Source organism: Prunus avium, chromosome 7 (genome assembly GCF_965620075.1).
Source record: "Prunus avium chromosome 7, drPruAviu1.hap1.1, whole genome shotgun sequence".
Lineage (NCBI taxonomy): Eukaryota > Viridiplantae > Streptophyta > Magnoliopsida > Rosales > Rosaceae > Prunus > Prunus avium.
In genome coordinates this window covers 22421939-22447343 of record NC_142290.1, presented here as the reverse complement: position 1 = coordinate 22447343, position 25405 = coordinate 22421939, and the positions used below count along the sequence as shown (strand labels likewise).

At 36.6% G+C, this 25405-nt stretch overlaps 2 protein-coding genes, 1 long non-coding RNA gene and 1 pseudogene across 3 annotated transcripts; 1 reads left to right on the top strand and 3 right to left on the bottom strand.

Moving 5' to 3' along the window:
- Positions 1-1603: 1603 nt before the first annotated feature.
- LOC110770044 (WAT1-related protein At1g25270-like) lies at positions 1604-4776 on the bottom strand. The gene is made up of 5 exons (XM_088244608.1): positions 4661-4776; positions 4479-4541; positions 2140-2256; positions 1800-2046; positions 1604-1717 (listed from the first exon to the last, which is right to left on the bottom strand). Exons 1-5 carry the CDS (start codon positions 4774-4776, stop codon positions 1604-1606), a joined length of 657 nt encoding a protein of 218 aa, XP_088100734.1.
- An 888-nt stretch (positions 4777-5664) lies between these two features.
- LOC148293140 (protein NRT1/ PTR FAMILY 3.1-like) lies at positions 5665-8257 on the bottom strand (annotated as a pseudogene).
- Positions 8258-9261: 1004 nt separating this feature from the next.
- Positions 9262-9975, bottom strand: LOC110772008 (uncharacterized). The gene is made up of 2 exons (XR_002528968.2): positions 9746-9975; positions 9262-9667 (listed from the first exon to the last, which is right to left on the bottom strand). It is a non-coding gene; the product is annotated as an uncharacterized LOC110772008 (long non-coding RNA).
- Positions 9976-10924: 949 nt separating this feature from the next.
- On the top strand, positions 10925-25174 carry LOC110772007 (protein FAR1-RELATED SEQUENCE 5-like). Its single transcript, XM_088244607.1, has 5 exons — positions 10925-10933; positions 10977-11438; positions 23229-24785; positions 24887-24949; positions 25049-25174. The coding sequence occupies exons 1-5, from the start codon at positions 10925-10927 to the stop codon at positions 25172-25174; spliced, it is 2217 nt and encodes a 738-aa protein (XP_088100733.1).
- The last annotated feature ends 231 nt before the right edge of the window (positions 25175-25405 follow it).

Genomic DNA, 25405 nt, shown 5'->3' with positions numbered 1-25405 from the left:
TTCATAGATACGATACAACATGGTTAAATTAAAACAAGATGCACAACATTAATTTTATATTTAAATTGTGCGTTTATAATTCAATAACTAAATTGCAATGTTCTTGAATTCAATCATTTCATTAAGTTAAACAAACTAGAACATTTTTAAAATAATAAAACAAAGTACAATGAAATTTAAATAATAAAACAAAGTACAATGGAATTTAAATAATAAAACAAAGTACAATGGAATTTAAATAATAAAACATTTTTAAAATAACTAAATTGCATGCATGGAAATATGGCCTTTGCCTTTGAAAAAGTGGTATGACAATATGGCTGTTTACACAGTTTTTGAATAATTGATTTAGCATGCTGGGTCAGCTGCTGTTGACAAAATAAAAAAAATGGCAAGTAGGCTTTGTACAATTGCAAGGCAAGTGAGAGACTTGCAAAAAGTGGGCTGCAACTTTTTTCTTTGCGGGATCCACTTGGTTTCAAGGGCTTCAACCAAGAACATACATTTAGCTACTACTCCAGTTGAGAAGTTTTAGAGCCCCAAATTTGCACCATTAGAGATGCCTTTTTAAAGAGAGTTTGTATATATGGAAGCCTTGTGGTGGTTGAGCCCCAAATAGAGCCCCCATTGGGGATGGCCTTAAGAGTACTCAGTTTTTGGTTCAATATTGGCAAAGAGTGTTGGTTTTTTTCTAGTTGTATGATTAGCAAAGATTGAGGGAAATAATAAGGCTTTGAAAATAGGATCCCCACCATATATATATATATATATATATTATAATTTTCTAGTTGTATGATTAGCAAAGAACATTTACATTTTTCAGGTTTTGCAAGCAACTTTACATTTTTACGTCAGAACAACGACGATTTTACTCTTTACATATAAACGACGACAATGAAAAGCCGTTGTAGTTTGATACTCTGAAAAATGGCAGTCGATTTAACGATAGTATTCAAAGCATCACAATGACGGTGAATCCCCGTCGTCTATTTCGGCATGTGCAATACTTGTGTGAATTGACATCTCCTCCTCGGATGTGGGTTGAGAATCGGATTTATCCTTACTACTAGCCCACAATATGGCGTATAGTCCAACCACAATCAGCAGCCCTCCTAATATGCTGAGATAAGAGGAAGATGAATTAACGAAAGCCCAGAAAAAGTAGAGTAATTATAAACCAAGTCTCCAAGGCAACATACTAATTAAGTAACAAAGACAAGAAATTCCAAACAATGGCATGGTGGATTAAGAATTTAATAGATAAGTCATACCTTCCCATATGTAACTTCTCATCAAGTAGGAAAGAGCCTGCAAGTGCAACCATCACAAGCAGCACAGGCTGAAAAACCGAAGCAAAGAGTGGCCTTTCCTTCTTTACACCCCATGTCATTAGGGTCAGAGCAAGCCCTGAGATCAAGATTCCCTAAACAAAATCCAAATAGGAATATAGAAACTCAGATCTGGTTCCAACCAAAATTCAGGTATTTTTGAAAAAATATAATAAAAAAATTCAGGTATTCAAAGAAAACTTTTCGACACTAACATAAAAAATAAAAAATAAAAATTTATCTACCGAATATGAAGCCAAAAGTACCAACTTCCATTACTTCCAGTCCCTCTCCACGCAGAGGGCGAAAATTACAGATTGAATTGATGCCATCAGGGACGCTAGAGCTGTGCTTGAGTAAGGATAGGGGAAATTCTTTATCTGATTTTCCTGCATTGATAAAATAAAAATACATAATAAATAACAAGAAAAAACAGCTAATACGAAAACAAAGGAAATAAAGAAACCCAACCTGAACTATAAACCATAATGAGTACGAGACGCAACCACCCAATGATAGCATGCATCCCCACAAAAAACTTTCAGAACTTTTGTGTGGCTCTGGCTCTCCATGAGTGTGGAGAAGATCAACATGCGTTGACCACACGTTGATCTCTTTGCCTCTGTAGAGGTTGAACACCATAGCTCCTCCCATGCCCATAACTATTCCAATAATTTTAACTTTACCGGGAGTAGTTTGTAGGGACAATTTCTCTAACCTGAAATATAAAATTAAATTAGGCACAGTTCTTTCTTGCACAATGCAAATTAATTAAACATTATCCAAATCATGAGCTTTGCTAGGATATTACCTGAAAATTACCGCTAGGATACAGGTGATGGCCGGCACCAGATTTAACATAGCAACTGTATATGTTGGTGATGTTAAAGACAGGCTCTCAATGTATAAGTTTGTTGACAACGAACCCCTGAAATAAATAAGGAGATGTTGTAAATTTGGCTGACATGAAGAAAAGTCCATGTAACTCCTATATTCTAGACATAAACCTACCATATTTTTACCTAATTTACCTAGATTTTATAAATAATTATTTACATATACAATTTACATACTACTAATATACTTACTAATTTCACTACAATCCAATAACACAATTTCGATAAGCACAATAAAGACTAATCTACGGTTTAGTCAAGTATATGGAAATTAGCATTAAATATCACAAAAAATAATAGATAAATTATTATTCATAAAAGATAATAGGTATATTATTATCCATAAAAATAATAGGTACATTAGGAAATTAATAGGTATATTATCATTCATAAGAAAAAGAAAAAATTTGATATGCTGTTTTTAGTAAATCACGAAATAGGTACATTATTATTCAAAAAAATTTAAAATCAAGTAACCAATAAATAAAATGTTAAAATAAAGATTAGTTGCGTTGAACTATTAGGAGATAAACACATACGAAGCATTTTTTTTATCGAAAACACATAAGAAGCATAGGTGAGTGTAAAAAGTTACAAACATGACTTTTTTCTATTTTAGTGGGGGGAAAAAAACTAACTAACATATCCCTACATTTATGTCCATTACCATTTGAACGACAAATTTTTTTAAAGGTGAAAATGATGATTTTTCATTAGATTCATAAATCCAAATTCCTACGAAAGACGCTATATATTACCAATAAAAGAGGCAGCTTCAGCACTAGCCTATTATAGAGTGCTGCTAAATGAATCCTAAAATTAACTAAGTACAGCCTACTACCAAATTATTTATTGAATTACTCATTTATTCCAATATAAAATGACCAAAAAGGATATCTACTTTTCTTCTTCAAAAATTTTTTTTTGAGAGTCCACAAAACCCTAAAAACCCCATTTTTATTTATTTTATCCCATCACCTTTCTTTCTACTCTCAACTTGTAGAAATCATTTTATTCTCAATCCCATTATAATTTATAAGCCAGTTAGCTAAAACCCCTATTATTTTTTCTATGATTTTCAATTGAGAGAGTAAAATAGAGGTGCTAGCTGGATTTGAAATGAAAAGAAGAAAATATGGAAGACAAAAGAATACACGATATTTGCAGTTCCTTCTGGTTATGTTTGTTAGGGCAATAATTTGCAATGAGTAGCACTTCAAATAATAATAAGAATAATAAAAACAACCAGGCCTCCTCCAACCCCAACACCGATTACAGGGAATTCTACCCTAAACAAAATGCTCCACAACCTCAATCCCACGCATTCATCTCCTCCCACCTATCGCACTCGCAGCTTGTTGCCGTCATGGAAGTATATGCGGGATGGATTATTAATTACGTTGTGAACCAGTCGGATTGGTGATCATTTGACTGGAAATAGAAGGGTTTTCTTTTTCTTTTTCTAGCTAAAATTGGTATCATTGAGTTTCATACTTGGGATTCCTTGAATCTAGTTATGAAGAAGAAGATAACTTACGACGTTAGCTTTTGTCCGTTTGGCAAAAATCCAAGCAGATTCAGATCCTTTAAGGTGTTGTGTGATAGAGTGTATTAGGGTGTACTAGGGGTATTTTTGGTAGTTAAATAGGGTGTACTTAGTTAATTTTACATTTTGATTAAAATATTAAGGTGTACTTAGATCATAGTTAATTTTAGGGTTCGTTTAGTAGCACTACTATTATATATCCAAAAGAAAACCTCCTTGCTAACTGCAAATATTTCAATTGACATGTACAAAGACAAGAGACCCAAAATTGATCATTTTCAAATTCAACACCATTCCAATATATCCAAGACCAATTTGAACATACAAAGCTCCCATACTCTGGTCATATCACATTATCAACACTCTATTCAGTAAATAACAACAGAGATCGATCGAATGACCAACTATCGGATATGTCAGAACACATACATCAAAAGCTTCGACAACTGCCTAACATAATAATGAACAGCCGTCATAATGAACTGTCAGAACTCGATTTTCTTTCTTCTTTGAATTACTGTTATACTGAACAGCCGTCATATATATGCTAGCATAAACTCGCATACCATATCACATGAAAATTGAACTGCCAGTTTAAGGTCTTTATATATGCTACTTAAAACCTGATTACGCCACTCTCCAACACAATTTGAGGGGGAAACCTAAATTTTCTATGATATTTTAATAAGAAGATGGAAAATTAGTTACCCAAATAGCCCGCAGAAAAAGCCTTTCAAGAGTACCATCCATGTTAGTTTTGTTATGCAGTCCCTGCAAATTGAAAATAATTATGACCAGACAATTATACTAAAGCACATCCGTGCTATAATAGATCAGACAATTGTTTAAGACTGGAAGTTTTAAAAAAAAAAAAAAAAAAGAGGCAGGACCTTTCAAATATTATTGATAGTACGAACATCACGGCCGCACCAAAACACATCCGGTAGGCGACCAAAACTATGAGATTTATGCCATCTCCAGCAGCCACTTTGTAGAGAAGGTTCATTACTGTGAATAATAGTTGTACAAAAATCAATACTAGTATTGATTTTATTGATTTCATTGTGAAGATAAAGAAGAATGACTGGTAAAGCATGGGGTTATGGGTATCGAACAGAGAGAAGGGGGAAGATTCATAAAGACGCAGTACTCAGTCATAGAGAAGGGGTTTATATATATATACACCGGAGGACGTCTACAGCCTACTAACAATATTTACCTATACAATTTACATACTACTAATATACTTACTAATTTCACCACAACTCTAGTACTTGGAATAATTCAATACTACTAATATACCAACTACTAAATGTTTTGCGATTAATGAATCAAACAAAATATCACAAAATAATGTTTTGCAAGTATATGGAAATTCGCATTAAATATCACAACAAATAATAGGTAAATTAGATTATTATCCATAATAAATAGATAGATTATTATCCATAATAAATAGATAAATTATTATTCACAAAAGATAATAGGTATATTATTATTATCCATAAAAATAATAGGTACATTAGAAAATGAGGTATATTATCATTCATAAAAAAGAAAAAATTTGATATGCTGTTTTTAATAAATCACGAAATAGGTACATTATTATTCAAAAAATTTTAAAATCAAGTAACCAATAAATCAAATGTTAGTTAAAATATTACGAGATAAACACAGAAGAAGCATTTTTTTTATCGAAAACATATAAGAAGCACAGGTGAGTGTAAAAAGTTACAAACATGACTTTTTTCTATTTTAATGCCCAAAAAATACTATTTTACAAATCCCTAAATTTATGTCAATTACCATTTGAAATTAAAAAAAATAATGAAACGGATATGACAATTTTTATTTTTTATTTTAAGGGGAAAATGATGATTTTTCATTAGAAACATCAACCAGTTACAATGGCAACTGATAATTGCATAAAATTCGCATAAAAAAAAAGAAACTGAATATCATAAATATGTAAATACACTACTAACCAATGGACTGCCTCCTGATTTTAATTTTATATGAAGTGGAGAACCTATCACAAAAGCCAAAACCGATAGAGCCATGGAAATAGTAGGGAGGCCAAGACCCCATCCCCATCGCACATGCTCTTGAATGTAAACCACAATAATTAAAGCTGTTAGGGTATGCTAAAATAGTACCAATTGAAGAAATTCCAATTTTGTTGAGCATGACGACTTTTATATTTGGACATTTCAAATTGGTCAGCAGCAAAGGTAACAACGCATGGCCTAATGCCGCCGGAACCAAGTGACGTAAGGAGAAAAGAGACGTAGAGGATCCATAGCTGCGAAGTTGATGCTTCCTTGCAATTCACTTGTGTTGGATATGGCGGAGGGCGAAAAGATGGGACTAGCGTTGATATTGTGGTTAGTATACTACTAACCCTAGCATGTTTTTAAGGGTAGTGATTTTCACACTCCCAGTTTAGCTTTAGGCGCATTCCAAATTGTGTTATATAATTTTTTATAGACTTACAAAGGGAGCGTGATAAGCTAAACATGGAGTGTGAAAATTGCTACCCGTCTTCAATCAATGACTAGTGGCTTATGAGAGAGAGAGAGAGAGAGAGAGAGAGAGAGAGAGAGAGAAGTTCATAGATAATGGAAGCTATGGTGATTGTCCAAAATCGACCAGCAAAAGAGTCGGCAATCAAAGCACCAATTAGTGGCATGAAAACTAGCCATTCCCATGAAATTGCTAAGGGTATTAGAGGCCTTCACTAGTGGCATGTTGAGCTCCTGGATTAGATACGTTATCATTTGCCATGAAATCCAGTACTAGCAAATCTATCACACATCTCATTTGCTGTAAAGAAAAGGAAGAAAAACAACAAGGAAAAGTTATTTATAAATTATGTGTTCAATTTCAAATCTATCACATATATGATGCCACGTAATTAAAATTACTATAATGCCACGTAATTAAAATTACTATAATGCCACGTAATTAAAATTACTATAATGCCACGTTATTAAAATTACTATAATGCCATGTTATTGAAATTACTGTTCTTTCAATATAGTAATGTCACTATTAATTAAAAGTGTTGTACAATTTTTCAAAAATACCTGAATTTTGGTTGGAACCAAATCTGAGTTTCTATATTCCTATTTGAATTTTGTTTAGGGAATCTTGATCTCAGGGCTTGCTCTGACCCTAATGACATGGGGTGTAAAGAAGGAAGGGCCATTCTTTGCTTCGGTTTTTCAGCCTGTGCTGCTTGTGATGGTTGCACTTGCAGGCTCTTTCCTACTTGATGAGAAGTTACATATGGGAAGGTATGACTTATCTAATAAATTCTTAATCCACCATGCCATTGTTTGGAATTTCTTGTCTTTGTTACTTAATTAGTATGTTGCATTGGAGACTTGGTTTATAATTACTCTACTTTTTCTGGGCTTTCGTTAATTCATCTTCCTCTTATCTCAGCATACTAGGAGGGCTGCTGATTGTGGTTGGACTATACGCCATATTGTGGGCTAGTAGTAAGGATAAATCCGATTCTCAACCCACATCCACGGAGGAGATGTCAATTCACACAAGTATTGCACATGCCTAAAGCTCGGCCATGTTTGATAATGTTTGGACAAACGCCATAGATGGGTAATACATTTCCATTTGTCCAAACATTATCAAACATGGCCGAGCTTTAGGGTTGTGTAATGCTTGTGTGAATTGGCATCTCCTCAAAGGATGTGGGTTGAGAATCAAATTTATCCTTACTATTAGTCCACAATATGGGGTATAGTCCAGCCAAAATCAGCAACCCTCCTAGTCAGGGGCGGAACTAGGCAAAGGGCTACCATGGGCTTTAGCCTAGGTAGCCTTTTTATAAAATTAAAATATATTATATGTATTTTAATGTTATTCATCCCATAAAAACTTAGTAGCCCACTCAAATGTAGCCTTGTAACTCATTGTCCACTCAATTTTGTAGGCCTATAATCATCTTATATTAATTTGTTTGCTCAATTAGGAAACATAATCTCTTAATAAACACTCATGATTTTAACTCTCAACCTTTTACTATTTTATCCCAATGTATACTTTTATTTCTAGAAAAACTAGAGAAATAGTTAGTACCCAAACAAAACTTGGTCCTTAGATTTTAAGCTAATAACTTTAGCTAGCCCACCCATTGAAAAATTCATGGTTCCGCCCTTGCTCCTAGTATGCTGAGATAAGATGAATTAGCGAAAGCCCAGCAAAAGTAGTAATTATAAACCAAGTCTCCAAGGCAACAAACTAATTAAATCACAAAGACGACAAGAAATTCCACACAAAGGCATGGTAGATTAAGAAAATAATAGATAAGGCATACCTTCCTGTATGTATAACTTCTCATCAAATAGGAAAGAGTCTGCAAGTGCAAGCATCACAAGCAGCACAGGCTGAAAAACCGAAACAAAAAATGGCCCTTCCGTCTTTATACCCCATGTCATTAGGGTCACAGCAAGTCCTAAGATCATGATTCCCTAAACAAAATTCAAATAGGAATATAGAAACTCATATCTGATTCCAACCAAAATTCAGGTATTTTTGGAAAATTGTACAACACTTTTAATTAATAATGACATTATTATATTGAAAGAAAACTTTTCGAAACTAATATAAAAAATAAAAAAAAATAAAAAAAAATTCTACCGAATATGAAGCCATAAGGCCCCGTTTGGGATTGCATTTTTTGGCCAAAAGTCTGCTTTGCTTTAAAGTTAACTAGCCTCTCCGCACGCGCTTTTGCGCCTGCGAGAGGCTTTTTTTAAATAAATAAATAAATTTATTTTAGAATTAAAAAAAATAATGAGTAGTTGTGTTCCATAAAAATAGAATTCATTATCTGATTTTTCTTTTAATTTTAATTTTTTTTAATATGAAAAGGTGTGAATTTACCATATTATCCTCATTTAATTAATAATTTTAATTCTTAATATTTGGATTAACCAAGGGCATTTTCTGGTATTTTGAATGTTTCACCATTCTCTTGCTTTTGCTTTATATTAAAGTTAATTAAACAATTTAAGGTGTTTGGGAAATAATTATTTACCTAATTTACCTAGTTTACCTAGATTTTATAAATAATTATTTAACTATAGCACGGAAACTTTAAAATTATTTACCTATACAATTTACATACTACTAATATACTTACTAATTTCACTACAACACCAGTACTTGGAATAATTCAATACTACTAATATACCAACTACTAAAAAAGCTACTAAATGTTTTGCGAGTAATGAATCACACAACACCATAACACAATATCGATAAGCACAATAAAGACTAATATACGGTTTAGTCAAGTATATGGAAATTAGCATTAAATATCACAAAAAATAATAGATAAATTAGAGTGTTGCTATTTCCACCCACCTGTTTTATTTCTTCACTCACCTAATCTTGCAAATTAAAGACCAATTTACCCCTTTATAAAATGACTTCTAAGAGCTTAGGGGAAAAACATTAAAACCAATTAAAAAACATAAGAAAATAATTATAAAAAAAAATAAAAAGATTATTAACAAATATCAAACCCCTTCCCTCACAACACGCATACCCCACCCTTCTCCCTCTTCCTCCACCGCACGGCAGCCATCTCCCCCACTTCCTCAAGCACCCACCTCTGTACTGTACCCCAACCCAATCCATTCCTCCCGTTCTCTCTGTGGGAATTGAGTGCTTCCGTGATTCGAACTGGAAGAACCATATGAATATAGGGGAATCGGAGCTTTACCCACTAACAAGAACATAGCTTTCATTGTCAATTCCACTCATTTCCTCAACTTTGCCCGGAATCATATCTTCTGTTACCCAAACCCACCAACATGGTTCTTTGTGGTCAACATTGATGAGAATTTCAGCTGCCTCCAAATCACTTCCTAAAAAACAAACATGTATTTTAAACAAAGCCCAATGCTTTAATGATTATATGGGCAAAATTAAAACAATTAAAATACCTGTGGCCACCTTGAAAGGAAATTGATTTTAGATTCTTGCTTTAGAGCTCTGAATCGCATCAAGAAGTTGATTAAATCCACAGTAGTTTCTCAGTCGACCATTCTTCGTAAGTGGAGGACGCGGAGGCGGTGGTGTCGAGGCTTGGGTTTTTGGGGATGAATCTGGGCAGTGGGGTGGGGCTAGGGATTGGGGTCGGGGAAGGGGTGGCTGCTTGGGGCGGATGGGTTTTTGTTTTAAAAAATTTCTTTTATTTATTTATTGAGTTTTATAAATTCTATGAATATTTTATTACACATAAACATAAAAACAAGCAAAAATATGGAATTGACTCTTAATATTATAATCAAAGGGTATTTTAGAAATAATGGTGAGTGGAAAGATAGGATTGTGTTTTTTCAAATTTCCATGGTGGGTGGGAAGGAGTCCGGTTTTCCTGTTACCAAAGTTCCTGTGCCCCATGTTTCTTCCTTAGTTTTGTGACATGTGGCACACAACTTAACAGGAGTTTAACTCTGTTAACTCTCTTTTAGTATTTTTTTTTCTTTAATTAAAACAATTAATATATATTATATTAGAATACATGTTTGATAAAAACACTGTAGGCAGTTTCATCATCTACGCTACACTTCAACCCCTACAGACGTAAAAACACTGCAAAACTCAGCCACTTCATCTTCTCCGCTCCACGAAACGCAGCCCTGCATATGGTTTGTTTTTCTAGTTCGCTTGTTGACTCTTGGTTCATCAGGTAAGCACACTCTGCTCTTCATGTTTTTTTCTTCTGCTTTTTGATTGCTGGTTTTTGAGCATCTTATGAAAAACTTATAAATATATAACTTGCGACAATCATATACCCAATATGCCATTCATTTGAATCAAATTCATTTGGTTTCAATCTTGTGATGACTTTTCATTTTCATCTACAGTAACAACTAATATAAAATATATTAATTTTTCTTCAAACACTGTTTTTCCAATGTCTTGGTTTTCATCTACGTCCATTTTCTAGTTTCATCAGTAACTAATATGAACATATGATTGTACAGTACTTAGCTCTGTTTTATTTTTATTGAATTAATTGTAATTTTTTATTGTTATGTGGAAGATATTTTAGATGTATAAATTTTGTTTGATTCAATTTTTGAAGGATATGAATATGGAAAATAATTGCATGGAAGATGGAGAAGGTGAAACAAGCCCTGGCTTGAACATTTCAGAAGGTGAAACAAGCCCTGGCTTTTTGTTTGCTTCGTTGAAGGTAAGCGTGAAATTGATAAGCGTGTTTCTAATGTGAAATATCATCGTGCTGAGACAAGATGTGGATGCTTAGCAAGAATGAAAATTAGTTGTCATTTGAATGAGAAGTATCGTGTCATAGAATTTGTTTCTGAGCATAACCATGTGACTACAAGTCCGTCTAACACTCATTTGTTTAGGTCTCATAGGAAGATCACTCTTGCACAAATAGCTGAAGTTGATATGGCTGATAGTTCAGGAATTGCTCCCAAAGCAACTCTTGAATTTTTAAGTAGACAAGCTGGTGGTCGGGAAAGTCTTGGATTTATTCCTGATGATTACAAGAACTACTTACATGCAAAACGAACAAGAGAAATGAAGTTAGGAGATACAGGTGGTGTGTTAGAGTATCTGCAACAAATGCAATTGAATGATCCTAATTTTTTTTATGCTATACAACACTACTACATTTTTCTATTTGCGCGACGATAGTTTGCGCAACGAAGGACAAATCGTCGCATAAAAGATCATCGCGCGACGGACAATAATATGCGTAGCGCAGACTAGCGCGACGAAGAAATTTCGTCGTATAAAAGATCATCGCGCGACGGACAATCATATGCGTAGCGCAAAATAGAGCGACCAATAAATTTCGTCGCGCAAAACAACTTTGCGCGACAGAACAAATGACCGTCGCGTAAAACAAGGGGAAAAAACCGCGAACAAATATTCTGGCGCGACGACTAAACTTGTCGCAAATGACATCTTTGCGCGACAAAACACTATCCGTCGCGCAAGGTACAATATACAAAACCATTAATCCTAAGCCTAAATTTTAATTTTGCCATCTAAATCATATATTTTTCATTGATTTTAGTGAAGATCATCATTCATACCCTTTTAATTATGGGAATGGTAGAGGAGAATCTTTTTGTATGGTTATCAACCTCCATACGAATAAATTTCAGGGTTATCAATTTCCCTACGAAGAGAACAGCGCGAAATATGTTTTGAAACTAAAAAGTGTTCATTCAACTCTACAAAACTAATTTCAACGATCCAACCGTTAAACGTGTTTGTATATACTGTGAGATTGTATACCCCAAAAATCGCAAATAACAAATATTCAGAGATCTAGAAATGGGACAAAATATTCAAATGTTATAAATGAACACGTTTGCGCGACAACTGTTTGCGCGACGACGATGTATTCGTCGCTCTAGGACGTTTTGCGCGACGACTAAACTCGTCACAAATGACATCTTTGCGCGACAAAAATTGTCCGTCGCGCAAAGTACGATATACAAAACCATTAATCCTAAGCCTTAATTTTAATTTTGCCATCTAAATCATATGTTTTTCATTGATTTTAGTGAAGATCATCATTCATACCCTTTTAATTATGGGAATGGTAGAGAAGAATCTTTTTGTATGGTTATCAACCTCCATACGAATAAATTTCAGGGTTATCAATTTACGTACGAATCTTTTTGTAGGGTTATCAACCTCCATATGTTTTGAAACTAAAAAGTGTTCATTCAACTCTGGAAAACTAATTTCAACGATCCAACCGTTAAACGTGTTTGTATATACTGTGAGATTGTATACCCCAAAAATCGCAAATAACAAATATTCAGAGATCTAGAAATGGGACAAAATATTAAAATGTTATAAATCAACACGTTTGCGCGACCAAAAAATCAGTACGTCACGCAAAATAAATTGCGGGAAAACAAACAGTGTTCCAGGTGTTTCGGGCCACAACTTTGCGTGACGAAAATAAAGTAGCCGCGCAAGGAGGCTAGCGTGGCTGCGTGCATGTCAAACTGGACTTTTGCGCGACGGAATTTCTCTATTGCGCGACTAATATCATGTGCGAAACGATTTTGGCGTCGCGCAAAGGTGTGATGTCGGCACGTCTTTGCGCGCCAAGCATGTCGATTTTGCGCGACGAAATTTGTTTTGTGCGACGAATATCTGTGTTCGTCGCGCAAAGATGTGATGTCGGCAGGACTTTGCGCGTCGCTGAAATGGAATTTGCGCGACTTATTTATTTGCGCGACGAATTAAGCCTTCGTCGCGCAAAGCCGTCTTCTATAACAGATTCATTTCAGCCATTGCAGAGGCAAACTGAAAAATCAGTTTTGCCTCTGCTTCTGCCCCTCTCTCTCTCCGTTCTCTCCATTTTCTCAGCTGCAAATCAGTTCAGGACATATTGAAGAAGGTATTTTATTTGTTTTGTATTTATTTAAAATATCAATTTAATTTCTTTATATATTGTTTTTGTGAAATTATATTTGTATTCTGTTGTTCAATTATGCACGGCAATGTACGAAGTTAATTGAAATTAACTTCATACATTTTTTATTGTAAAGCTTAGTTCCCGTTCGAGGTTAGTTGGACCGCGCATGGGTGGGTAAACCACGACTACGGTCCAATTAATTCTTGAATTGTCCCATATTTTGGACAGTTTGGAAATGTATAGTCGTGTCACGTAGTTTACAGCTACAGGATTAGGTTTCGATTGTGGAGATTTCGGTGTCATCTCGGTACGTTCTTCGGGTGGTACGTAGGTATTTGATATCTACTGTACACCTCAAGAACTGTAGCGAGATGCTGCCGAAATTCATCCACGTCGAAATCTAATCTCATGTAGCTGTAAATTACGTGGCATGACTATGCATTTCCGAATGGGATAGGGCCCTTACCGGAGACATAAGGTGACGTTGTGATTTTCTAACAGAAGGTGGATACAGAACCCTAACAGGTGCGCAGACGAATACTTGGATGGAATCGATGAATTTATTCACTTTGCACGGTCACACAACCTGGGTGCAACTAGAATCAGATGTCCTTGTAGGAGGTGTAACAACATGTTGTGGGATACAATTGAAAATGTTCAATTTCATTTAGTAAGGAATGGAATGATTGAGACATACAGCAGGTGGAACCATCACGGGGAACAATTAGACATTGGTTCGTCTTCAAGGGCCACAAGAGTGGACAATGTTGAACCTATTGTGGATGCTAATGAACAAGTCATGGATATTATACATGATGCTTTTCCATTTACATCAACCAGCAGCAATCAGGAAGGGGAAGATGACGTGCCTACACCAATGGATAGTGCAGAGTTTGAACAGTATGAAGAACTGTTAAGAAATGCCAACCAAGAGTTATATCCGGGGTGCGAGAGCTTTTCCGTTCTTACGGCGATTGTGGAGCTAATGCACGAAAAAAATAAAGTATCGTATGTCGAACCTGTGTTTCAATTACTTTTTGGGGGTTTTCAAGAGAATGCTTCCGACGGACAATTGTTTGCCGAAAGACCACAGACATGCACAGAAGATGTTGAGTGGTCTTGGATTGGGTTATGAAAAAATCCACGCTTGCAAAAACAATTGCATGTTATTCTACAAAGAGTATGAAACATTGGATACATGCCCTATATGCAATGAGTCGAGGTTCAAACAGACGTCTCAGAATAGAATGACTAAGGTTCCACAAAAAGTCATGCGTTATTTGCCCCTGAAGCCAAGATTGCAGCGATTGTATATGTCGACGCATACTGCCACAGACATGAGATGGCATAAGGAAAAACGGGTAGACGACGATGTGATGCGGCATCCTGCAGATGGGGAGGCATGGAAAGAGTTCGATCGAACGTTTCCCGAGTTTGCTGCTGATCCCCGAAATGTTAGGTTGGGACTTGCCACTGACGGATTCAATCCGTACGGGGTTCTAAACCAACACCACAGCACTTGGCCGATTTTCGTATTCCCATATAATTTGCCGCCATGGAAATGCATGAAAAAAGAGTACATGATGATGAATGTTTTGATAACTGAGGATCCTGGCAGGTCAATCGATGTGAACTTAAGGCCGTTGGTTGATGAGCTCAAGGATTTATGGACAAACGGTGTGCGTACGTACGATAAATCCACTGGGAAGATGTTCACTTTGCGGGCGGCAGTTATGTGGACTGTGAATGATTTTCCCGCATATGCAATGGTGTCGGGGTGGAGCACAAAGGGTTATATGGCATGCCCTGTATGCAAGGAAGATGTAACTTCTGGTTGGCACGCTGGAAAAGTGTGTTACCTTGGGCATCGAAGATGGTTGCCATGGGACCACGAGTGGCGGGAAAAGGATAAAGAGTTCGACGGGAACAAAGAGCGTCGCGCAAGACCTAGAGAATCGTCCGGTGATCAAATCTTGGAACAGCTTAATGGTTTGGATTTTGCTCCATTTGGGAAAACAGTTAGTCGGACCAGACTTGCTACACATATGAACTGGACGCACAAGTCTATGTTTTTTGAGCTTCCATATTGGTCGAAACTAAAATTGAGGCACAATCTCGACGTTATGCATGTTGAGAAAAATGTGTTTGACACATTGATAGGAACGATTCTAGATATCAAGGAGAAGACAAAGGACACGATAAAAGCTCGTCTTGATTTGGAAAGAATGGGCATACGAAGGGGTTTATGGCTGAAAAGGGGCACTGATAAAGCTATAAGAGATCTTGCATTTTTTTCAATGAAACCGAATGACAGAAAAGAGTTTCTACAGTTTGTCTCGTCTGTTAAGTTTCCTGACGGATATGCTTCTAATATCGCACGTTGCGTGAATGTTGACGGGGGTAAATTTACTGGACTCAAGAGCCATGACTGTCATGTGTTTATGCAACGCCTACTTCCTGTGGGGATTCGACACCTATTGCCGGAAGATGTAGTGAAGCCAATCATATTGTTGTCCAGATTTTTTTCCCAACTGACGGCAAAAACGTTGCGAAAGACAGACATTGATCAGTTGCGCCATGACATTGTCCAAGTCTTATGCAAGTTTGAGATGATATTTCCTCCGGCTTTCTTCACGAGTATGATTCATGTGATGGTTCACTTACCAGAAGAGGCATTGCTTACTGGTCCAGTCAACTATCGCTGGATGTATCCAATGGAAAGGTATATAATCATCATCATTCGTGTAAGCATCATTATCTCATGCTTCCTACTTGCTAATTTGCATATTTTCATTTTATTTTGGCAGGCTACTCGGAGAGCTGAAAAAAAGCGTACGCAACAGAGCGAAACCCGAAGGATCAATTGTAGAGGCTTGGGTTCAATATGAGGCGCTTACTTTTTGTGGAATGTATTTAAAAGACGTGGACACGGCTTTCAATCGACCTCAGCGCAATAATGACGGAGGTGTGAGAAATGAGCAACTTTCTGTTTTTGCCCAAAGTGCACGACCCTTTGGAGATCCTGTACGAGGAGAGTCGTTTTCCAAAAATGACATGGAGGTGGCGCATTGGTTCGTATTGAACAATTGTGATGAGATAATGCCATATTTAGATGAGCATGAAGAGATGATGAAGCGAGAACATCCATCGCATTTGTATTCCAAGAAACACCGTGAATTGTTTCCAAAATGGTTTTTGGAATATGTAAGTTATAAGTGTTTTGTAATTGACATATATATTGTAGTATTTCATTTTCTCAAACTAACATGTGAATGTTGTTGTATAATATTAGGTGAATAAGTTGAAATCAGATAATTCCCCCACTTACAGTGAAGAGTTGTATAACTTGGCATTCGGCCCAATTCGAGCTGAATTATTCTCGGGTTTTCATGTTAATGGCGTCAAGTTTTTAGGGACTGCACGAGATGACAAGTTGTGTACGCAAACAGCAGTGTCCATGTTCCAGGTGGAGGGGAAAGTACGGACATTGATTTCTATGGCAAACTCACAACTGTCGTGCAATTGCTTTACAAAGACCGATACCAAGTCATCATGTTTAAGTGTCGATGGTTTGATACAAACCCAAATAGGCAGGGAAGTGTTAAAATCGATCAAGGGTTACTATCTGTGAACATGAACAGAACTTGGTACGATGACGACCCATACATTTTGGTAAACATGGCAAAACAAATTGTCTATGTAGATGACCCTAAAGCAGGGAGCGGGTGGAAAGTTGTTCAGCAGATGGATCACAGGAACGTATATGCTATACCAAAACTAGACCCATCTGACGTCGATGTCGCTGACCAACGGTCAGAATCTTGCATGGAAAATGATGCGGAAACGCTTCGCGATACAAATGTTGTTCAGGAACCATTTCAGCTCGAAGGAGTGTCTTCAAGAGAAATACCAATTCAATCCATTACAATTGACCTCGGTGATCTTCCTAGATACGATGTAGTTATGGAGGAGGATGAGGATGATTGGGAGACTGAAAGTGATGATAGCGAAGACAACGAAGGTTATTATAGTTCAGATGATGAATAATGCAATTTATTTGTTGCTTAATATGTTTTAGTATTGGTAATTTCTTGTAATGTAATTACGTTAGTGTAAATATATTGGCAACTCTACTTTTGTTGAATATATGTACTTGTTATATCTAATTTCCAATTATATATGTATGTGGAAAAATAAAACGAAGTTTAAAAAATTTGGATATACTTACTGAGAAGATTAATGTAAAAAGCAATGAACTCAAGTCATTCATACTTTTGTAATTAAATTATTTTACATTTAATTATGGCGTAAATGCAAATTATTACGGTTAGGAAATGAATCTCGTGTCTGAAAAGTTGCACGTCTTCCCAATTGGTCAGCGACATCTCAAATTGAGAAAGAATCTCAATGCTCATGTACTTGAGTTGTACTTAAAAAAAAAAAGTACTTTTGTCTAAAACGACCGGTCGTCATTTTTGCGGGACGGAAATCTTCATCCGTAACTGTTTTTGACTTTTAGTCCGCGAAGTGTTGTTTGTTTTTCTGTGTTGAATCCAACCGTATAAAGAAATCGAAATTTGAACATACGGTCAGAAAGTTATAGATTAAAAACTGAACAGAGGTCGGAATTGCAAAAAAGGGCCAAAGAATCTGTAAAAAAACGACCGGTCGTCTCTGACCGGTCTCATTTTTGCGCGACGAATACTATTATAGCGTCGCGCAAGAGGGTTTTGCGGGACGAAAAATTTTGTCGCTACAGTTAACAAATATGCAATAATCTTTGATTAATAGAAAATAATCTTGCGCGACGAAAATATTTACCCGTCGTAAGAGGAGGTTTTGCGGGACGACGGATTTCGTCGCGGCAGTTAACAAATATGCAACAAATTTTTGAAATAATAGAAAATAATCTTGCGCGACGAAAAACTTTACACGTCGCGCAAAAGACATGTCCCTAAAAATCTCAACTTAGTGCGAAATAACAGAAAGAACCTTGTGCCTCGTCGCAATAATCGTTTAAAAAATAATCAATATAAATTATTTATTATTTTCTGTTTCACTTTGCGCGACGTATATAATCGTCGAGCAAAGTGTGTTTTAAAAAAAAAGTCGAAATTAAACTGTAAATATTTTTAAATGAACATCAAATTCAGTTACTATATTCATACGGGGTCAAGGTTTGTAGATGTAAAAAATCATCAAATTTGGAGTTAAATTAATCGTTCAAATTTGATTTTTCATTTGTAACCGTCGAAAATGTTGGTCCCGTTACATCATGTGTGAGTGTATATTTTTTCTAAATTTTGGCGTGTACGATCTCTGAGTATAAACCAACAACTCTACCGGTTGGATCGTTGAAACTACTTTCCTAGAATCCGTGTGTCATGAAAACACTATATTAAAAAAAAAATGAATACATTTTGTATATGTTTGTTAAATAGAACATACAATTTTGTGGTATCCACTATTGTAAATATCTTTAAATGACGATCCAATTCAATCATTGTATTCATATACAGTAAAGGAGTGCACCCGTAAAAAATCATCAAAATCGGAGTTAAAAAAACCGTTAAATCGTGATTTTTAGTTTATAACCGTCGAAAATTTTGATCCCGTAACATTATCTATGAATCTTGCATTTTTTCAATTTTTGGTGTGCACGATCTCTAAGTATAAACAAACAAGTTTGACGGTTGGATCGGTGAAACACCCATCGTACAATGCATAGCCCCATTAAAACAACATATTCACTAACATGTTATATTGTTTACTTTTTGTAGTTTGCGCGACGAATATGTCTAATTCGTCGCGCAATAAATGATAGCGCGACGTAATGAAATTGCCGTCGCTCAATGTACTTCTCAGGATTTAGGGTTTAGGGTTTATATTGCGCGACGATTTTGTTCATTTCGTCGCGCAAGTTCTCAAATTTTTGGCGGTTATAATCCCGCGTATTAAAAATTTCTTGCGCGACGCCATTTATTTATCCGTCGCGCAAAGTACGAAATTTAACTTTGCGCGACCGATGTGTTTTCGTCGCGCAAAGACGCAAACATTTAGGGAAAGAAACGCGCAGTTTTGGTCTGTCTTCAACCTCTCTCACTCTCTCAGTCTCGACATCAAAATCGCAGCCTCCATTTCCGATTCGAACCCTAACTCGCAGCCGCTCTCTCTCCTTTCCCTCTATCTCATCCCTCTCTATCCCTCTCTCCTCCGTCCCCACTCATCCCTCTCAGTCCCTCTCTCCCCGGAACCCTCTCATCCCTCGCATATCGTGGCTCCTCTAGCCCGCTCTCTCTCCTCCGTCCCCACTCATCCCTCTCAGTCTCCTCCGTCCCCACTTATCCCTCTCAGTCCCTCTCTTCTCCGTCCCCTCGCATCCCTCTCAGTCCCTCTCTCCTCCATCCCCTGTCAGTCTGTCGCCTCCTCCGTCTCCGCTCATCCCTGTTAGACGACGGCCCCCCACTCTCTGTCTCGCTCGCCACCGCCGAACTACCGTGCTCTCCGGTCTCCCTCGAAACCCAGTTGGTAAATTTCCCAACGCTCCCTGATATATATTTTTTCAATTTTTAAGTTTTATTTCAGAAATTTTCGGATTAAGTTTGGAATTGTTTTGCTGTTTCAATTTGTATATTTATTTTGTAATTGTTTAAATTGCTGCTTAGTCTGATGGTTGGTTAGGATTTGTATTGGATTTGTATTGCGGCATATTACGTGTTTAAATTGCTGTTTCAATTTTGTTTTTTTATTGGATTTGTATTTTTTATTTCAGATTTGTTTTTGTATTGAAATTGCATTGTGGTGTACGATTTGTGAATTTTTAGGTGTATTGCTGTTAGATTTCAGATTTGATTGGAGCATTTGCTGCTGTTTTTTGTATTTTGATTAATTTTCGGGGGCTTTAAACTATGTGCTACTAACCAAACTATTTCAAAATTGGGCAGCAATTTGATTTTTCTTTATTATGTGCTTCTGATTTTTGTAATATCATACATGTTTCTATTTTGTTTGCTTAAAAAAATGTGCTTCTGTTTTTTGCCATATAAAGAATACATGTTTCTGTTTGTTTTTTAAATATTGAATTTGTTGTTCTTTAGGCTTTGAGGTTTTTTTTTTTACAAAATAATAATTTTACCCAAGGATGTTTTTTTAATTGTAAGACCTTATCAGATGTCACAACTTATCAAACGTCGTAAGACGGTGATGATTTCACCTAGTTCAGCTCCCCCGACTGCGGTGTCAGCTCCCACTGGTGTAGCACAGTCGCAGGACATGCCAGTTTCTCCCCACGTCTCCCGGGCCCCGGTGTCATCAGAGTCATCAGTGGCGCAACCAGTTAGTGCCAGGCGGCGTCACCGCCCTCCCAGCACGACCGACACCACGTCGCCATCTGCTGCTAGTGCGTCGGGGTCACAACCAGGTAAAGATTTTCCTTCAACTCTAGTTGTTTCAGACCAAGAATGTTAGTAGGATTTGTTATTTAATGTTAATTTTATATTTCTTTGCAGCCAAGAAGAACACCCGAGGACCCTGTCGCCAGTTGATGACGGCCAAAGTCACCCGGGTGAACAAAAGTCGTATCAACATCGCATACGACGCGCGACATCGGGCTGCACCAACGGCTGACCAGCACAGCTCGTTGGCCCATGACATTGGATCCGTCGTTCGGACTTATTGCCCGATCAAATGGAAGTCCTGGAGGGTCATGCCTGATCAGGTGCGGATGGAGATGTTAGGACACCTGTCGGTATGTATTTTATACCTTTTCATTGTTTTTCCCTTCAAATTTTATTTCTAATATTTAATGTATGTAATGAATTTATTTTAGACAAACTACAATTTGGAGAACGTCGGCGAAGAGTTGTTAGCCTACATCAACAGACTCTTTACTGACAGGTACAAGCAGTGGAAGAGCGACCTGCATCACCATTTTCAGGCATATGATGATACGCAGGTTGCCCGAAGGAGCTTGAGGGCCGGGAGGCTAGTTGGCAGTGGCTCTGCGGTCATTTTCAAGAGGCCGATTATGTGGTATTTTTATATATTAAATTGAAACTTATTACATGTTTCTTACTAATGTGTATTTAATTTTTTATAAATTCACTTTCAACTAATACTTTTTATTTTTTGTATAACAGAAGAAGGCCAAAGCAAATAAGGGCAATAGGCAGAGGAAGACTCTTCTCCACCATTCAGGTTCCAGGCCCTTCTCTTATAGGATGGAGGCGCGGCGCCAGGTAATAATAAAGTCGTTTTTATTTATTTTTTAATATGTCATTAATATTAATTTGTTTTTTTCGTACTAACATTTTTTTTTTCTGCTCAATTTAAGGGGGGGTCCAAATTCCCAGAGATTGACGTATTTGGCGACGTTTATGTTCGACCTGGGAATGAGTTGGCGGAGTCCCTTCATGTAAGTAGCCTTTAATTTAAATTATTATGTAAGCCTTCAAGTTTTTATAGTTATTATATGAATGTTTTAATTCATATTTTATGTTATGTTCAACAGACGACTATGATTGAGAGGAGCCAGTTGGTTCTTCAGGAGTCCGCCTCCCAGCTTCCTCCCGATACGCCGCTCGAGTCCGTGGTTCCTCCATCGGATGCAGGGTTTCAAATCCTGACTGAAACCTTGGATCAGAGTCTCGGGAGGCGCTCATGGACATATTGTCGAGGGATGGGGAATGCCAGGCAGCGGCCACCTAGACCCCGTGAATCATCAGAGTCAAATGAAGAGGTGACTGCTTTGAAGACAGAGGTGGGGGACCTCAAGAGTCATTTGTCTCATATTCTACAGTCCCTCGCTCACTCCGGCATTTCAATCCCGCCTTTTACTCCCTCGTCGACCTCCGAGCATGGCAACCACACCTCTCCCCCTGTCAACAATGTCCAGACCTCCGAGCTGCATTTGCCAGACGACAATGTAGATCTTGGAGGGTTGTTTGATTAGATTTTAACATTCTTAATTACATTTTAAATATTTCTATTGTACTAAATACATTATGTTATAACATTTTACATATTTCTCTTTATTACCTTTTTCTAATTGCAATTTCATTTCATTTTTTATTTTTATTTTTTTTAAGAAAAACCAAATTTATTTTTTTTACCAAAATAATTCAATTTAATTTTAAATTAAAATTAATATATTTATTTTTTACGCGACGAAAGTTTCCGTCGCGCAAAATTTTTTTGAAAATACACAACCGTAAAAATAAATTTTAAAAAATTTATTTTATTTTGCGCGACGAAATAATTTGTCTCTCTAAGTAAATGCGACAAAAATATTTCGTCGCGCAAATATTTAAACACGAATCCACTAGTCGCACAATACCTGCGCCACGAACGTTACTCGTCGCGCAGTGTCCTTACAACGACTATATTTCGTCGCGCAAATATTCTAGACACGAATATACTCTCGTCCCTCTGCTTTAGCGCGACGACGGTTTCCGTCGCGCAAATTGTTTTTCAAAATACACAACCGTTAAAATAAATTTTAAAGAATTTATTTTATTTTGCGCGACGAAATAAGTTGTCTCTCTAAGTACATGCGACAAAACTATTTCGTTGCGCAAATATTTTAATCACGAACACACTCGTGGCACAGTACCGGCGCCACGCATGGTAGTCGTCGCGCAGTGTCCTTACAACGACTATATTTCGTCGCGCAAATATTTTCGACACGAATATGCTCTCGTCCCTGTACTTTAGCGTGACGCTTATGATTCCTCGCGCTATGTTAATGCAACGAACATATATTCGTCGCGCAAAACTTTGACCGACGAAAAATCTCATCGTCCCGCGAAATAGTGTGCAACGAAGGTTTACCGTCGCTCATTTTGCGCGTCAATTTTAATATGTTCGTCGCGCAAAGTGTATCTTTACGATCTTTGCGCGACATATTTTGCGCGACGAATATTCTGTCGCATTACTATTTGTGCGACACAAATGTACTTTGCGCGACCAAAACTCCTTCGTCGCGCAAATACAAAAATCTAGTAGTGCAAGTGGATGAAGATGATTTGATCACTAATATTTTTTGGGCTGATGCGAGGATGATGGTAGATTATGATTATTTTGGTGATGTAGTATGTTTTGACACTACCTATAGAAAAAATAAAGAAGGAAGACCTTTCGCAATGTTTGTTGGTGTCAACCACCATAAGCAAACTATTATATTTGGTGCTGCATTATTATATGATGAGACAATTCAAACTTTTACGTGGTTGTTTGATACTTTTGTGAAGGCTATGTCTGGAAAAAAGCCAAAGAGCATTCTTACAGACCAAGATGCAGCAATGTCTACAGCATTAGCTTTAAAATGGCCAGAAACATCTCATCGTTTATGTATTTGGCACATATATCAGAATGCAGCCAAACACCTTAGCGGTGTTTTTGAGAAGTTCAAAGATTTTAGCAAAGATTTTAGTAGTTGCATATATGATTATGAGGATGAAGGTGATTTTCTAAATGCTTGGAATAGTATGCTTGAAAAATATACTCTTGTGGGCAATGATTGGTTGAGTCGCTTGTTTAAAATAAGGGAGAAATGGGCGTTAGTTTATGGGCGACAAACTTTTTGTGCAGATATTACTACTACCCAGCGGAGTGAAAGCATGAATAGTTGTATAAAAAAATATGTTAGTTACAAATATGACTTGCTCAGATTTTTTCAACACTTCCAAAGGTTGGTTGAAGATCGTCGTTACGAAGAGTTGAAAGCTGAATTTAAAGCAAGTCAAAGTTCCCCAACATTATCATTTCCTGTAGAAATATTGAAGCATGCAGCAAATGTGTATACACCGAAAGTGTTTAAAGTGTTTCAAGATGAGCTATGTAAGGCTTATGATTGTGCTTTGCACTTCAATAATGAGATGGGAACAATTAGCAAGTATGAAGTTATCCCGTATGGGAAGAATTGGAAACATACAGTTACATTTGACTCAACAAATAATGTAACTTTATGCAGTTGTAAGAAGTTTGAGTTTGCAGGAATATTATGTGCACATGCCTTGAAGGTTCTTTCTACAAGAAATGTTAAAAGTATCCCAGCTCAATACATCTTGAAGAGATGGACAAAAAATGTGAAGGCTATGAGTGCAAAAATTAATTCCTCTTCAAGTACAAATGACCCTAAGCTAGAAATTGTAAGACGTTATAGAGAGTTGTGTCGGTTGCATACTCAATTAGCAACAAGGGCAGCAGGGTGTGGTAAGGCGTATGAAATTGTTATACAACGATTGAACCAGACTTTTTATGAGGTGGATGCATGTTTGAAAGAAAAATCAAGTCAAGAAACGTTTGAAGTGATCTCACCAGTAATGAATAGTAGATCTGAGTTAAATGAGTGTATTAATGTTGATGATGATATTATTAAAGTTAGAGGAATCAAAATTAAAGAAAGAGTTGTTGGTAGTTCTAAAAGGCCAAAAAATGCTTTGGAGAAGCTGACAAAGAAGAGAAGAACTCGAAAAACAGAATTGCAACATTCAAGCAGTGTTGATTCAATATGTGTTCCTACTACAAAAGTTGTTCCAACACCTCTATCAGAATTTTCACAGGTATTGTATAAATTCGTTATTAATTTCATCTTTTTTTGTTTATTTCCCTGTAGCTTCATTGTATTTTTCTTACGGTATTGGTTGAACCCAAAAAATTGTAGGAACTTGTTGCTGTCAATAATTTAAGCATGGAATTTCCAGTTAGCATGGTCAACTTGTTGCAGGTACTTCATTGCATTTAGTTAAAACTTTTCTTAATCATAATTATTTTCTTGATTGAGTATATTTCACTCTTTTGACATATATATACTGTATGAGTGTAGGCACAATCACCATTGGAAGGAGAATTTGGGTTGTTTAGCTCTCAATTCACAAGTGCCGGGGCCAAGAGTTATAATGTTGAAGTAGATCCACCTTTTTCAATTGACAAGAGTCACCAAGCGTCATAATGTTGAATTTGGGTTGTTCAGCTCTCAATTGACAAGGGTTCCATAATTTGTTAGAACTCTGTTTTGATTTAGAATGTTTGTTATGTTTGTCCTGTCTTTGCATTTGAACTTATTCTGATATTTGGCATATCTGCCTTCTTAAGGTGTTGAAGTATTATATTCAATGAAAATATTACTTGCATTTCGAGCCACGAAGTCATTAATCATGTTGCATACTTTCAAATAAGCTCT